The sequence below is a fragment of the Oncorhynchus tshawytscha genome, linkage group LG04, assembly GCF_018296145.1.
Source record: "Oncorhynchus tshawytscha isolate Ot180627B linkage group LG04, Otsh_v2.0, whole genome shotgun sequence".
NCBI lineage: Eukaryota > Metazoa > Chordata > Actinopteri > Salmoniformes > Salmonidae > Oncorhynchus > Oncorhynchus tshawytscha.
Window position 1 is genome coordinate 39,992,544 of NC_056432.1, and position 16,777 is coordinate 40,009,320.

The following is a 16,777-nucleotide window of genomic DNA, read 5'->3' on the forward strand; positions in this document are numbered from 1 at the left end:
TCTAATATGTATTGATTCAGTTTGTTATTATGGGGTATTGTGTGTAGATGGGTGAGAAAAATAATATATTTAATCCATTTTGAATTCAGGCTGTAACACAACAAAATGTCAAAGGGTATGAATACTTTCTGAACACACTGTAAAGGTTTGTGGGATTGGCCTAGGCTCCCCTAAATCTTGATTCACAAACTATGGATGTGAATTAATACTGCTGTATTAATTCACCCAGAGATGATAGTTTAACTCTGCATATTTGTTCTTCTTCTTCTGGTGTGGTTGATGTTGCTGCTGATCCAAACTCTCCTGATTGAGCTCAACTCGCTGGTCTGTTTCTATGTCGACCAACACATCTTGTCGAACAGTCTTGTGTCTCAGAAAGAGATGTACTGTAACCATTCACGAAACCAAGGAGGCCAAAATGTACCTTTAAAAAAAAAAACTTTAATTAAAACAAAACACAAATCAATTGACTCATTAATTAACAAGATTATAAAACAGTGATTTTAGTTACATAAATAAATTGATATTGGTGTATCAAATCTTAATTTCATAAGCATGTATACATGGATCATTGTAATAAATAAAATGGAAAAACAGAAGACTATTTCCTACACGAACAGAACAAAAAGAATAAAACAGCTAGAAAGAAAGAGAAAATCCTTTCATTAGAGGATGAGACACAGGACGACGTTTTTCCACCAAACACACGAGGAAATGCTTTGTTAAAAGCACAGAGTTTACAGAGCCCGTTCAGTTACTAATTAAGGACACTAAAGCTGGGACCAAGGCGGCTTGGCTTTCACTTCTTGGAACGCATTTGTTTGGTTGTTAGAACTCCTGTTTGGTTACTTTAAAAGTGTTAAGACAAGGCAAGAGAAAAGTCTGTTTCTTCTTTCAAAAGAACAAGAGAAAGCGCTTAAAAAAAACAAAACAAAAAAAAACTAAAAAAATAAAGAAACAAGGCAAGTTATGAGTACAATTGCCGACCTTATACAGAGAGAGAGAGAGACGCACTTGGTCTGTGCCGTGTTCAGATGCAAGCAGACAGGAGGAGAACTGTAGTACATTGCAGTGGAGCACAATCCCTGTCCTCGAGGGTCACAGTCCTTCTGGTTTTAATGGATCAATCAGTGTCATTGATTGACCAGAGATGTCACACTACTGGTTAGCCAAAGTTAGAACTCTAAAGTCATTTCTCAACAGCTGATCAATGTTATGAAAAAATCTATGCTCAGGTTGCCATATGCCATGTACAGTGTCATTGGAATATTGCACATCAGTCAAATTCATACATTTGTTAATTGTGAAACAATAACATAGTTTCACGGTACTCTAATAAATTGAATAGATACCAATCGAACCGTCGATACCGGCACAATAATCTCAACCAATGTTTTAGTACTGACACTACTCTTGTGAGCCTACAGCAACCCTCCATTAGCCAATTCAGTCTTTCTGACATGTTCTGTGGTAAATAAAAGTACAGAAAGACTAACAGAAAAAGAGCGAGCTACAGCGGCTTCAAGTATTTCACATTACATAGAATACTCTGTATAATTTAGTTAACATATACTTTTGAATCCTCCATATTCAGACTTATACTATTGTATATATACACACACACAGTACAATAAATGCTCGCTCGTGTCGTGTCACGTTTTTGTTTTCCTGTACTCGTTCGCTCTTCCTTTTTCCTTTTCGTTTTAGAGAAATCCCTGAGAACGTCTGTTGACAGTTGCTGAAGGTTCTACACATAGAAGAGGCCTATTAGAACCCGAATTCTAAATGGTATTCTAATTATTCTATGGTTCCACACGCACAGATAGCATTGACCCTGGCCCGTTCTGGAGCTACACACAACTATAACCATGATCTGTAGTTAGTTACCCAGTCCGACACATCTTCCAGAAGCCTGGGTCTCTAGTCGGAGCCGGTCTTTCTTTTTTAGCTAACCTGTGTCTGGTTGTCTTGCCACGGCAGCGATGTACTGTAGCATTGAATACAGAAAATTCAGGTAACCAGGCTAGTCTTCCGAGTACAGAAACAGTCAGGTAACCAGGCTAGTATTCTGATCCACCTGATCTCTAATGGATTTCTTCACTTTCTGAAACACCAATACAGTACATTTAGCAAAGACTGGGTTAAAAGGAAGAAGGTGTGAAACAATGTCTCCAGCAACAGTTTCTCTTAAGACTTCAACCAAAAAAAAAACGAAGCCACAATTACAAGTTTGATGGTTCTAAGTACATTTTGAGATATATCTGCCATAATACAGCAAATGTTAGTAAATCACTTTGATAATACTATATATCCTCATCTCACGGTGCATGTGGCATTACCGTAGTCCTGTACTGCCATCCTCAATCTAACAGATATTCATTATTACCACATCTGAAACAACGAGTCTGTTAAGAGCATTATTCTACAACCTCTCGCATGCCTAATGACCGAGAGAAAACGCAAGTGCCGAGTCAACAGAAATGCTAATGGTGGTTTTCTCAAGGAGCCAAGCTGTGCAGTGCATCCTACGTTCGGTAGCCAATAGCCAAGAGGTGCTGTGTGGTTTTAAAGCCATAGTGTCTCTTTGAGGCTGCCAATGCGTTTTTACACAAGCGCTTTTGCACAAGGGCCTTTAGCCACTTGACCACATATACTCAGTATAAAACCAAAATGAAAAACACAATAAAAAAAATGCTAATAAAAAAAAAAAACGAACAGAAAAAGCCATTTTCGTTATCCTGTTTTTCCTCTCGCACACACAGAGAAACACTCACAACATTCACAACCTGACATTTCTTCTTCTGAAAATAGAACACGTCTGTACACATAGCAATGACAGTAACAACGTTCATAACAATAACAGCAAATCACGATAATACCGTGTGGCTCTGTTGAGTATTTTTTCTCTCCTTCCTTCGCTTCGTCTCCCGCTTTACTTGTCCATGTTCAAGCCCAAAAGAAGTTCAAAAAGGCAGACTCGAGTTAATAGAAAAGTACTAGGGACCGACCCTGGTCAGCCAAACCGCTCCCTCACCAGCATCATGAGTTTCTTCTTGCCCTTATAGATCTGTTTGAGGTTGTCTATGAACTGGGTGAACTGGATGTGTCCGTCGTGGGCCATGAGGAACGTCTCCCGGGACTTCCCCAGGAACTCGATGAACTCGCTGTAGTGCCGCGGGCTGATGTGCGTGAGGCGAGAGTGCGTGGTGTTGATATAGGCCCCGATTGTGGCGTCCAGCAGCTGCCTGAGCGGAGCCTTGTCCAGCGACATCAGCTTCCCAGAGTTCCTGCGGCTGTGCAGCGCCGACACCATCCCCGGCGTGGTCAGGGTGCACCGCCGCAAAATGTCGGAAAGCACCGTGGCGCACTTCACGCTCTTCACCACCAGGGGGATGACGGCAGCTAGCTCGTTCTTGCCCAGCGAGTGACTCAGAGCGCAGGCCCACAGCACGTCGTTGATAGCCGGGTGGGTATCCTGGTTGTAGCTGAGGTTAAGATGAGCCATGGCTAACGTGGCTAGCTTGTACGCCCTCATAGGGTACCCTCTGTGCTCCATGTACCTAGCTATCGTAAACAGCTGCGTGTAGCTCATCCCCGCGACGGCCGCGTCCAGGACGATCTGGTAGGCCGTCTCGAAGGCGATGTGGTCCTTCTCGCAGAGGGTGAGAGCGGAGAGGGCACAGTTCTGGGGATCCTTCATGGCACACTGCAGGGCCAGGGTCCGGGCGGAGGAGGCCAGGTTCTCCTGCTGGTGACAGTCCAGGCGCAGGCGGACAATGGTGGTGTTGGACATGACGGTGGTGGCCACGATGCTGGTGGCCTCAGTCGGGGTGAAGAGGGTGAACCAACTCTGCATGATGCTGTCCAACGCATACACACCTGGGAGACACACACACACACAGAAACAAAAGAGGGAGAAGTCAGGGGATTAGCAGAGTAATTTGAATAACAAGACAATCCATTTTCAAGCCTCATCCTGTCCACTAACTAAATATGTACTATATTATAGAAAGTCAAAAGGGAAAACGTTGTACACGTACCTACTTCGGTTGCACATGTAACTAACCACCGTACCATTTCCCTCCTCCTCCAGTTCAGCGTAGACAGGGTTATCCTCATCACCTGATGAACGAGAGACGGTTAGGGATGGCAAAGAGTGTGTGTGTGTGTGTGTGTGTGTGTGTGTGTGTGTGTGTATGTAACTGTATGCCTGTGTTTGTGTACCTGTAGCCCAAGCTCCAGTGAAACTTTGAGCAGTGTAATGTCTGGCAGGCTGTCCATCAATGTTGCGATCTTGAAGGCATCCTGGGCCAGTTTAAAGATGTGAGACGAGGAGTGGATGTTCTTCTGGATGGACTCTAGCACCGTCTCCAGCTTACAACTATCACCTGGGACAACAGGGACAACACACATACAGTACAATGACAAAGGAACCCAAATGTGTGTGTGTGTGTTTACGCACGTGTGTGTGGTTACGTAAGTGTGTTTACATACGTGTGTGTGTGTGTTTACCTTTGGCTGCGGTCAGCATGGTGGAAGCCAGTTCACACTGCTGGGACTCTATGTGGGAGAGTGTGAACCAGCGAGGGTAGCGGTTGGGGACCACAGACACCATGTGATGGGGTCGCGACAGGTCACCTGACGAGGCTGTGGACTCCAACACAGGCAACCTGAGGAGCACAGAAAAACCATAGGATCACACACAGATTAGGATCACACGCAGACGCACACGAACACACACAGGCGCGTGCACAAAGTGCAATCAGCGACACACCTCCAGCAAGGTTTTGACAGTGTTCTGGAGTGCATTATGGTTGTTGGCTTATTACTGAAATGTACTTCCAACCTAGTCCTCAATTACAGAACTGAATCAACTGCAGCAGAATGACTATTTTCTTGCTGTTAATGAAAACATGGGCTTGGAACACCTGCTAATGTATAAACAGGCCCTATAGGACAGAATGACAGCACACAGAAACACACGGTAGTCTTCATGTCTGCTACTGTGGGCAGCTCATCTCTAATTCAACCCTATTCTTCCAGCCCAGTTTCAAAGGTCTCGCTGCCTTTGAAAGAGAAGAGAACCTGGGCAGATCAACCAATCACAAAGCTAATTGAGTCCGTGGGGAAATTAGGGGATTCACCTTCCAGGCCTCTACGGCTGGACACACATCAAACACATCCTTACACACATCAGCGCATGTGCACACGCACGCGGGTGCACGGCCACTCACACACGCACGCACTTCAGAGAAAAGGGCCAGAGATACCATTGCCACGTGAGCACCAACAAAATCTGTATTTAAACATCTTGATCTGAAGCCTGTCGGGCCTAGACAAGGTAATAGGGGCCGGTCTGGCCAACAGTCTTGCTAGATAAAAGGTGGGAAAAAAGCAAGGTGAGAGCCGTGTGAGTGTGAACACAGACTCGGTGTGAAACGGAAGACGTGCTGATGCCATAGCAACAAGGGGTTCATTCCAAACACATCTAAAGAGCTGCTAAAAGCTCCACCACACCGGGGGGGCTTCTGGACCATTCATGGGGTGGAACGAAAGCAACAACAACAAAAAAGTATTCCCTAAATATGGAGCCTTCGTCAACATTCCTGTCTTTGTGTGACTTACCCGAAAACCACTGGTCGGGGTTGGTTGTGGAGCTTCAATAAGCCAAAGCTTGGAAAATACTCCATGTTTTAGTGAAAATCGTACATTTTATTCTAACGATGCATCTTCTATTCCACCTCAAAAACAAAACCATTGCTAGGGCTAGTATTCTCCTGCTCGTTCTCTTTCTCTCCTACTCAAACAGCCTACTACAGGTATATATATATACAGTGGGGCAAAAAAGTATTTAGTCAGCCACCAATTGTGCAAGTTCTCCCACTTAAAAAGATGAGAGAGGCCTGTAATTTTCATCATAGGTACACTTCAACTATGACAGACAAAATGAGGAAAAAATAAGTATTTGGTCACCTACAAACAAGCAAGATTTCTGGCTCTCACAGACCTGTAACTTCTTCTTTAAGAGGCTCCTCTGTCCTCCACTCGTTACCTGTATTAATGGCACCTGTTTGAACTTGTTATCAGTATAAAAGACACCTGTCCACAACCTCAAACAGCCACACTCCAAACTTCACAATGGCCAAGACCAAAGAGCTGTCAAAGGACACCAGAAACAAAATTGTAGACCTGTACCAGGCTGGGAAGACTGAATCTGCAATAGGTAAGCAGCTTGGTTTGAAGAAATCAACTGTGGGAGCAATTATTAGGAAATGGAAGACATACAATGTCCACTGATAATCTCCTTAGATCTGGGGCTCCACGCAAGATCTCACCCGTGGGGTCAAAATGATCACAAGAACGGTGAGCAAAAATCCCAGAACCACACGGGGGGACGTAGTGAATGACCTGCAGAGAGCTGGGACCAAAGTAACAAAGCCTACCATCAGCAAGGGCATTTTGAATTTTTTTTTATTTTTTCTTTACCTTTATTTAACTAGGCAAGATCAGTTAAGAACAAATTCTTATTTTCAATGACGGCCTAGGAACAGTCGGTTAACTGCCTGTTCAGGGGCAGAACGACAGATTTGTACCTTGTCAGCTCAGGGGTTTGAATTGGCAACCTTCCGGTTACTAGTCCAACGCTCTAACCACTAGGCTACCCTGCCGCCCCATTGAAGGAGTGGCTTCGTAAGAAGCATTTCAAGGCCATGGAGTGGCCTAGCCAGTCTCCAGATCTCAACCCCATAGAAAATCTTTGGAGGGAGTTGAAAGTCTGTGTTGCCCAGCAACAGCCCCAAAACATCACTGCTCTAGAGGAGATTTGCATGGAGGAATGGGCCAAAATACCAGCAACAGTGTGTGAAAACCTTGTCAAACGTTTTCTGTAAGTCTTCACCTCTGTCACAACAGTATTGAGATAAACTTTTGTTATTGACCAAATACTTATTTTCCACCATAATTTGCAAATAAATTCATAAAAAATCCTACAATATGATTTTCTGGATTTTTTTTCTCATTTTGTCTGTCATAGTTGAAGTGTACCTATGATGAAAATTACAGGCCTCTCTCATCTTTTTAAGTGGGAGAACTTGCGCAATTGGTGGCTGACTAAATACTTTTTTTGCCCCACTATATATATGTGCGCTGCACAAGCTAGGCTATACATCAACCATAAACATTATGATCTTACCATATCAATGACACTGTAAAACACTCAATGCCGTGTTTACAGCCAATACTCAAAACAGCAGCGTAAAAGTCCCATTTTTACAATGACACGTGTATCCATTTAACAGTAAGCCGTAACAAACCCTTCAGTCCCAAGCCACTGATGAGGACAGCTACGGTGTCCGATTGGTCCTGTGGCACTATAGTGCCGTGTAAAAAGGCAGAACGGGATGCTTTTAAAACTTTTCACACCAGGGGTGTTCAAGAGCGAGGGTGCCAGGGGCCTCAGGGCAAGGGGCTCTGAAATTGTGCACGAATGTTGCATTTTAAACGCCTGTTATATTAAATGAAGTGTCCTTTAATATAGACCACATGAAAAATGTCAAATCTTTATTTTTCATTTTTATAATGAATAAAGACTTGCTAAACTGCCAAACTGCATTTTGACATGTCCCTCTGTGCGTCCTCTGTGACCTCTAGGATGTTTAACCCACTTTACTCCAACATTGATCCAAGTTTTCACCATCATTGTAAAGTCCTAGTTACTTTTGTTGCTTTGACAATGTCATTTCTGAAGATTATTATTTATTTAATGTGATTCCATGGACCCCAGGAAGAGTAGTTGCAGCTTTTAAAAGGACCCTGTTACGTGAACTGAATTCTCATTTTAATTATGGTGAAACCACAACTTTTGAAATATATATAAAAAAATAAATATTGAGTATCTAAATAGTCAAATAATAGTTTAAAAAGTAGGTGAGCTGGTTCTACTATTTATGACACGTTTCTAGTGTTTTGTGGTGGTGGGGTCAAGTGCAAGTATTGGTTAAGAGAAATGACAGAACTCGGGAAGGTTGAAAACCGGGCGGGCTGCTACGTTCCGGATAAGTTGCAGGCACTTCCTATAGTCATTTGTATTTATTTAACCTCTTGAAATGGGAAAACGTGTTTTTTAATTAAGTTGAATGGGTGCTCTTTATGACAGAATGTTAACATTTGCTAAACAAGTTACCCTACTTGCTCACACTACTCAAAAAGGCACCTATAAATTGGTGGAACGACCCATAGATGGATGTGAAAGAGAGCAACTATTCCTTCACAGTCTGGTCCTGGTTTCTGGTGAACATCAGTGAGACTACTGAACTCTCTACCTCCTGGTCTTCACCCTCAGACAAAGTAAACACTTCACAAACGTCTATTCACTTCCCCAACCGATCACATCCCGGCTTCCACTGGAAGACTTCGACTCAAGATCTCTTCTTCATACAAAACGCTCCCGAGGGCCCCGCGAAGACGAGTCGGGGCTCCACGGTAGAGACATTAGAAGATTTTGATGGACATGCGTCTTCATCAATCTTAAACTCCGGAAGCGTTAACAATACGAGGGTTTTATCATGTCTTTCTAGATAATATTCCATCCGCCCTGCACTAGTGAAATCAGCTGGGTGTGCCTTTTGTACAATCCTTGAGCTGAAGATCAATTCCTCCTTAGCGTTAAGCAGAGGTGTGAATAAGGAGAGGCTGTCTGAGTCTATGATAGTGTTGTAATGGGCCATTAAAAGCCAGTCCTTTTACCTAGCACTATATTTAACCAGCAGCACCTTTCCCATGAGGGTGGGAAAGCATACACTGCTATCATATTACACCGGCACCACGCTACATTGCACACATTCATTACGTGCTGAGCAGACAGACAACCAGGACCCCGGAGCAGCTAGAAGTAGTGGCCACATTATTCTACCTCACCCCCTTCCACAGGGCTGGGTGGGGAGAGAAGTAGACTGGGGAGGCCTGGAGCCCTGTGGAAATGCTGTGGTGCATTTTCATTACACTCCGGCTTGCATCTTTCCGTAAGCTCCTACTCGTTCACAGTCATTTAGCATCACCACATTGTTAGCATTGTGAAATGGTAGAGAGATGTTAGCGTTAGCCACGTAGTTGTCCTGTCCCTGTAGGCCAGGCGTGTGCGAGCCTGCTCATTACACACACTAATTAAACTCTCATTAACATCATTAATATTCACTGATCCAGGTCCCCCTGCGAACATCAAAACAGAGCCGCCCCATCTGCATAACACACGCGCACGCAAAACACAAACGCAACACAAATAATGATAAGGTGAGAGACTCACCGCATGGCTCTCAGTGCAATCTTGTACGCCAGTTCAGCGTCATGAGGTAGGAGAGAGGTGAAGAGATAGCGGGTGAAGGTATGCATGGGAACACTCTCTCTGTGGACAATCTCTCCCAGGCCACTGTATGGCCCACCTGGAGACCCACACGGAGGGAGGAAGAACATGTTAACCCACAGACCAGTGCGAAGAGAGGGGGTAAAACAGTTTGGAACCAATTAAAAGAACATTGAAATATCAGATGCAAAAATAGAAAATACATTTAATTATATTTCGGTTTGTGGTGCCGTATAAAAGGAGAATGTGTGAGTACAGCATACTTATAAGTGTGTGTGTGTGTGTGTACTATTGCGTGGCTAGACAGTGGCTATCATAGTTTCCTCCTCCCAGTCTCAGTCCAGAGGAGAAAAGGCCACGCAGCACAAAGCGGTCACCATGACGTGGTGAATACCATATGGCCAGATGTGCAGACTATGCTTCCCTCCCCTCATCTCCACTGGGTTATTCTAGACTGAACAGCCCCTCCCCACCTCCCGACCACAAGCCCCATTACACCCCCCCAACCACAGACCACGAGCCCCATTACAGTCTCCAGCAGTCTTAGGCCTTAGAGCCTGGGACTCAATTACCAACCAGCCCAGAGGTGGGTGGTCATCCTGGGCAGAGGCAGGGGTTAGGGTGGGACTGGAAGTTTGAGGGCTGGGTCTACCATCTCTCCCACTCCCATAACCAAACCACAGCAGTCACATTCTGTCCCAGTACAAGATGTCAGTACAGTGTGTGTGTGTGTGGCTGCCGACACATCGCTAGTTTTACTGTGAGGCTTATTTTGGTCTGGCTTAAGGCGGTTCTAGTTATATTTACCCCACTGAATGAAAGATAATAAGATAATAAATATTGAGATGGAGGAGTGAAATGTGCTTCAGCATAAAGCCTCAATTCTTGGAGAGAGAGAAGGAGAGCGGGAAGGAGAGACCAAAAGCTCGCTCTCGTTTTACCTCACACAGCTACAGCTCAGCCATGGAAACACTCTCCACACATTCATAACAACCGTATGGAAGATTATTTGACACTTTATCCAATAACCAAAATAAAGGACACTGTGTGTGTGTGTGTGTCCTCACTCTCTAACAGGAAGACGGCTTGTTTGCGGAAGATCTTGACCAGCGTGTCATCCAGCTCCACTTCCTGCAGCTTGGCCAATAGCTGCTCTTCGTTGCGACACACCTTCTCCTGGGCATACAGCCCATCAGGCATGACCCTCTGCTGGCCTAAGCCAATCAGAGCAGTCTCTACAGCCAGCGCCCCGTATGATTCGCCCTCGCCTAGCAACCTCTGCACTGGCAACCGCTGCAGCTCCGCACGACTCACCACACTGGAACAATCTAAGCGAGAGAGAGAGAGAGAGAGAGAGAGAGAGAGAGAGAGACACACAAAGGGTCAGTACCTAGTAGTCAGTTTTTCAGTGTTCTGAGGTTTGGAGCCTCCCTCCTAGTCCACAACACCGAGGGTCAGTCCCAAACAGCACCCTACAGACTGCACATTTGACCACGTCCCAGGTCAAAGTATTTGGGACGGGCCCAAGACCTCCAGCTAGTACTTTTCCATATCACCGGGCCAGCGTAGCGTGTGCCGTGACAATTTTTTTACTAGGAGAGGAAAGACAGAGGGATAAGAAAAGGGAAATGTGAGGGAAGGGTTGAGAGAGGGACCATCTGAGTGAGGAAAAAAAAGAAGAGTAGAATCTAAAATGGAGACAAAGAAGACTAGATTGATTATTATTTTTAGTACCTGAGAGGTCAAGGCAGGTGTTGGCCCCCTCCTCTGCCCCCCGTCCCGTCTCAGTGAGGGTGCTGAACAGGGTTCCGATGGGATCCAGGGGGTGACCCACCCAGCCTTCCATGTTGGTTATGGAGGTGATGGCTTTATGGAGCAGCTCTGTCACAGACAGGGCACATACAGTGAGGGGAAACTACAGGGCACATACAGTGAGGGGAAAAAAGTATTTGATCCCCTGCTGATTTTGTACGTTTGCCCACTGACAAAGAAATGATCAGTCTATAATTTTAATGGTAGGTTTATTTGAACAGTGAGAGACAGAATAACAACAAAAAAATCCAGAAAAACGCATGTCAAAAATGTTATAAATTGATTTGCATTTTAATGAGGGAAATAAGTATTTGACCCCCTCTCAATCAGAAAGATTTCTGGCTCCCAGGTGTCTTTTATGCAGGTAACGAGCTGAGATTAGGAGAACACTCTTAAAGGGAGTGCTCCTAATCTGAGTTTGTTACCTGTATAAAAGACACCTGTCCACAGAAGCAATCAATCAATCTGATTCCAAACTCTCTACCATGGGCAAGACCAAAGAGCTCTCCAAGGATGTCAGGGACAAGATTGTAGACCTACACAAGGCTGTAATGGGCTACAAGACCATCGCCAAGCAGCTTGGTGAGAAGGTGACAACAGTTGGTGCGATTATTTGCAAATGGAAGAAACAAAAGAACTGTCAATCTCCCTCGGCCTGGGGCTCCATGCAAGATCTCACCTCGTGGAGTTGCAATGATCATGAGAACGGTGAGGAATCTAGGGGGAGGATCTTGTCAATGATCTCAAGGCAGCTGGGACCATAGTCACCAAGAAAACAATTGGTAACACACTACGCCGTGAAGGACTGAAATCCTGCAGCGCCCGCAAGGTCCCCCTGCTCAAGAAAGCACATATACATACCCGTCTGAAGTCTGCCAATGAACATCTGAATGATTCAGAGGACAACTGGGTGAAAGTATTGTGGTCAGCTGAGCCCAAAATGGAGCTCTTTGGCATCAACTCAACTCGCCATGTTTGGAGGAGGAGGAATGCTGCTTATGACCCCAAGAACACCATCCCCACCGTCAAACATGGAGGTGTAAACATTATGCTTTGGGGGTGTTTTTCTGCTAAGGGGACAGGACAACTTCACCGCATCAAAGGGACGATGGACGGGGCCATGTACCGTCAAATCCTGGGTGAGAACCTGCTTCTCTCAGCCAGGGTATTGAAAATGGGTCGTGGATGGGTATTCCAGCATGACAATGACCCAAAACATACAGCCAAGGTAACAAAGGAGTGGCTCAAGAAGAAGCACATTAAGGTCCTGGAGTGGCCTAGCCAGTCTCCAGACCTTAATCCCATAGAAAATCTGTGGAGGGAGCTGAAGGTTCGAGTTGCCAAACGTCAGCCTCGAAACCTTAATGACTTGGAGAAGTTCTGCAAAGAGGAGTGGGACAAAATGCCTCCTGAGATGCGTGCAAACCTGGTGGCCAACTACATGAAACGTCTGACCTCTGATTGCCACCAAGTACTAAGTCATGTTTTGCAGAGGGGTCAAATACTTATTTCCCTCATTAAAATGCAAATCAATTTATAACATTTTTGACATGCGTTTTTCTGGATTTTTTTGTTGTTATTCTGTCTCTCACTGTTCAAATAAACCTACCATTAAAATTATAGACTGAACATTTCTTTGTCAGTGGGCAAACGTACAAAATCAGCAGGGGATCAAATACTTTTCCCCCTCACTGTAGTAACATAGTGTCAACCCTATTGACACTACTATTTTAGTATGTAACAGAGCTCTATATCTGCACTATGAGGCTTTATAAGAGTCCATTGAGGCTTTACAGCAGTCCTATGTCATCTAGTAAGTGCAGTCTGACCTTTCTTATGTCGGCGGAAGTGCTCCAGTTGTCTCTGCTGCTGCCGTCGTAGTGTGTTTACCACGGCAATGGCCAATCGAAGTGCTTCGCGGGGGTAACCATGGGAACGCAGGGCGTCCACCCGAGCACAAGCCGTCGGGACGTGTTCTGAGAGACACAGAGAGATTAACTAATGTTGTCTTTATCCCTTTCTATAAGGCTTTTGGCAAAATGTGACCACTTGACATAAGACGACACACAGTCCTCCGTTTCCCCTTTACATACACCAAGCATCACAATACACACAAAAAATAAATATACTCACAGTTCTCTGTTTCCCCTTTACACACACACACACACCAATCATCACGATACACACTAAAGATAAACACACTCTCAAACACACACACACTCACCGTGCCACATGGGCCATCCACGTGTGTCGAAGAGCGAGCCGTCCTGGTTGTCGTGGTAACAGTAGTTGGCATAGAGGTCGCTGGCAATGATGTGCTGCAGGTGACGATCCTGCCAGTGGAGGTCACACGCCTCGATTGCCCGTGTGAACACCGTCCTGTGGGGACGCGACTCTGACAGGATGGAGAGGGAGAGAGACTCGCATTAGACAGAGAAGAGAGAAGGGAGGAGGGATAGAGGGATGAAGTGGGAGAGGGTACTGGAGGGAGGGAGAGTTCAAACGTTAGCTGCAGGCTAACAAAAGAGAGAGATGGAGCGTGGGAGAACGAGAAGACAAGAAAGACAGATATACACAGAGAGAAAGAAAGATGGAGGGTTGATGTGGAGAAAGAAAGAGTCCCGTCTCTCACCTTGGTTGCCATGGGCACCCTGAGGCAGGGAGTGGGTGAGGTTGGGCAGATCGTTGCCATGGTTACCATCCTCCCAGGGGCACACGTCCACGCTGTTCCACCTCCTCAGCTCTCTGAGCCACGAGCACTTCTGCTCCGTCTTACAGTGGGGGTTCAACACGATACACATCCACAGGGCACCTGCACACACAAACCACACATGCACACGCAAACGCGCACGCACACACAGGTTAGGTCTTATCCTACCCAAGGTCATGTTTGACTTCAGGCTAAAATCAGGAGAGTAGTCTGAAGGTGGTAAACCCACAGAACCAAACTAAACTGCAGGTAAAACAGATCTCGTCAATCTTTTGTTTTGGACCCACATTCTTTGGTCTATTGTCGTGTTGTTATTTAGAGATGGGATTTAAAGTTTATCCAACTTTTCAAAGAAATCCAAAGTTTAGATATTCCGTAACCCCCCCCCCGCAAAACGTAAGGGAGTTGCATACTTTGTAGTTGTAGATATAGTCTTGCGCTGACGCACAAACTTTCCTTGTCGACAAACTCTTTGAAAAGCGGGAACTGTATTTGTCCTTCACGCACTGTCACAGACACACACTGCATGCATCAATACCAGGTAAACAGAAACAAACTAAAAGACTAAAAGTGAAGAAGTCTCCATGGATATCATAACACATTCAGGAAGATGTAGGACGAGTGTCAAAGACAATCCAAAAACACATCAGCTAACGCACGCACACACACACACACACACACACACACACACACACACACACACACACACAGCTATTACAACTATGATGTGGCCATAAAGGGGGTGAAAATGTTCAGAAAGGCAGAGAGAGAGCAACAAGGACAGATGGTCAGAAAAAAGAAAAAGGGGTGGTTCGCCCAACAGAGATGAAGTAGAGGAGAAATGAAGGAAGGATGGCTGTGTCTAGATGAGAGGAGAGAAGTAGCGGCCCTGAGGAGGACTAAAAGACAAAAGTGGAAAGCAGCCGAGGCGAGAAGCAGCATTTGCCACATATCAAGCAGAAAGGACTCCGAGAGTCTGGACGTCAACGCATTGTTACACTTCTAAAAATACAAATAAAAGCAGAAAACTGTCTGTCTGGGAAATAATAAATGTGAGAATACAGAAATGAAAATAGGAGGTTGACATCCAGAGACGTTTTTGTCCCCATTTGCACATTAGCAGGAGAGAACAACTAACATAAAGGCTGCATAACCCAAAAACCTCAATCAGTGTGTGTGTGTGTGTGTGTGTGTGTGTGTACAAGTAATCTGTACTGAAGGCCACAGTGGACATGTGAGTGCTTCCTATCTTAAAGTCGATAAATAAATAATTAAGCAGAGATAAAGGGAGTATGGTATGGTGATTGCATGTGTAGAAGATGGCAGCAGAGTTGAATGATAAATACAACAGTATGTAAGGTTGTCATTTGTGTTGTCTGTATCAGTAAATATGTACAGTACATAAAGAAGCCTACTGTATGTGTGTGAGCATGCATTTTTGTTTGCAAATGTTATCTATTCTGCAGTTCATTAGTGTGTGTGTGTATATATATGCGCTCACCTAGTTCGTCCCAGAGCTGTCTGTACTTGTCGTTCATGGTGGTGCCCTGCTGTCTCCACAGTGCCAAGCGAGGGTCGGCCATAAACTGTTCTGTGATCAGTGTTAACATCCGTGCTCCGTTGGAGTCACGCATACGCAGCATCTCCCTCACCTATGGGACAGGGAGGAAGGCATCAGTGTGTGTGTGTGCGTGCGTGCGTGCGTGCGTGCGTGTGTGTGTGTGTAGAGCTTAATGCAGGCAGATGTTAAAACTAGGGGCGGAGGTTCTAGGCTAAATACTTCACATTAGGGCTAGGCTACATATTTCACATTAGCGCTAGGCTACATATTTCACATTAGCACTAGGCTACATATTTCACATTTAGCGCTAGGCTACATATTTCACATTTAGCGCTAGGCTAAATATTTCACATTTAGCGCTAGGCTAAATATTTCACATTTAGCGCTAGGATAAATATTTCACTTTAGTGCTAGGCTAAATATTTCACATTAGCACTAGGCTAAATATTTCACATTAGCGCTAGGCTTTAGGTTGTGTCCCTAACGGCACACTTTCTCTATGTAGTGCACTACTTCTGACGAAAATCCATACCCTATTCTATAAGAACTACTTTTGACCAGTCTCCAGGTGGGCCATTATCAAATAGTGCACAACATAGGTGACAGGGTGTCATTTGGGACACAAAGTATATATTTTAAATTAGGCTAAATCTACACTAGAAGAGCATATGATATTGCTGAGGTTGGCACACCAGCCAGACTAACACTCATCTGGTGTAGAGACAGGTATACATCAAGGGCTAAAAGCAACATCAAACCTCAACAATTGTACTGTTTAATGTATGTGCCAACTGCCATGCTAATGGCTCTTTAGACTAACAGAGCCACTAACAGTGGCTTTGAACTGAACAGAAACAACTTGGCTGTGGAAATACACTGGGAGAAATGCAATGTTGATGCAATGTTGATTAATAATAGTCATTGCAAAGTTTTACACAGAGAAGCGGTGAGTGTCTAGAGGAGGGGAGTGTGTGTGTGTGTGTCTGATGCTCAGGTGTGTGTCTGATGGGCATGTGTGTGTGGTGTGTTACCTTGCTAAACAGGAGGTTTAGTTGTTTCCCAGAGCCATGGTATCCTCCCTGTGACAGGAAGAGTTTCACCTGCTCCTGGACCTGCTCCTCATCCAAGTGCCAACAGTTCTCATCATCCACACTGGCCCCTGCAGTGGGGTCCGGGGCCCCTACACACACAGAGACAGAGAGGTTTAGCTACCCACACATTTCTCATTATCCACACGGGCCCCTGGGATCCGAGGCCCCTACACATGCAGACACACAAACACACAATGAGACATCCTACATTTGATTTGTTTAATAAAGAACTCTAATCTAATTTA

General features: G+C 45.0%; 1 protein-coding gene across 1 annotated transcript in view; it reads right to left on the minus strand.

The window, feature by feature from the left end:
* Positions 1-421: 421 nt before the first annotated feature.
* LOC112248775 (zinc finger SWIM domain-containing protein 6) overlaps positions 422-16,777 on the minus strand; it is a 51,763-nt gene continuing 35,407 nt past the window's right edge. The window contains exons 3-14 of the mRNA XM_024418082.2: positions 16,473-16,621; positions 15,382-15,532; positions 13,803-13,982; positions 13,395-13,565; positions 13,000-13,146; positions 11,093-11,239; positions 10,426-10,686; positions 9,302-9,437; positions 4,513-4,670; positions 4,225-4,388; positions 4,041-4,122; positions 422-3,879 (exon numbers count right to left, since the gene is read on the minus strand). Of these exons, the coding sequence (XP_024273850.1) occupies positions 3,014-3,879; positions 4,041-4,122; positions 4,225-4,388; positions 4,513-4,670; positions 9,302-9,437; positions 10,426-10,686; positions 11,093-11,239; positions 13,000-13,146; positions 13,395-13,565; positions 13,803-13,982; positions 15,382-15,532; positions 16,473-16,621 (2,612 nt within the window). The 3' untranslated portion in view covers positions 422-3,013. The remainder of the gene's footprint in view (positions 3,880-4,040; positions 4,123-4,224; positions 4,389-4,512; positions 4,671-9,301; positions 9,438-10,425; positions 10,687-11,092; positions 11,240-12,999; positions 13,147-13,394; positions 13,566-13,802; positions 13,983-15,381; positions 15,533-16,472; positions 16,622-16,777) is intronic.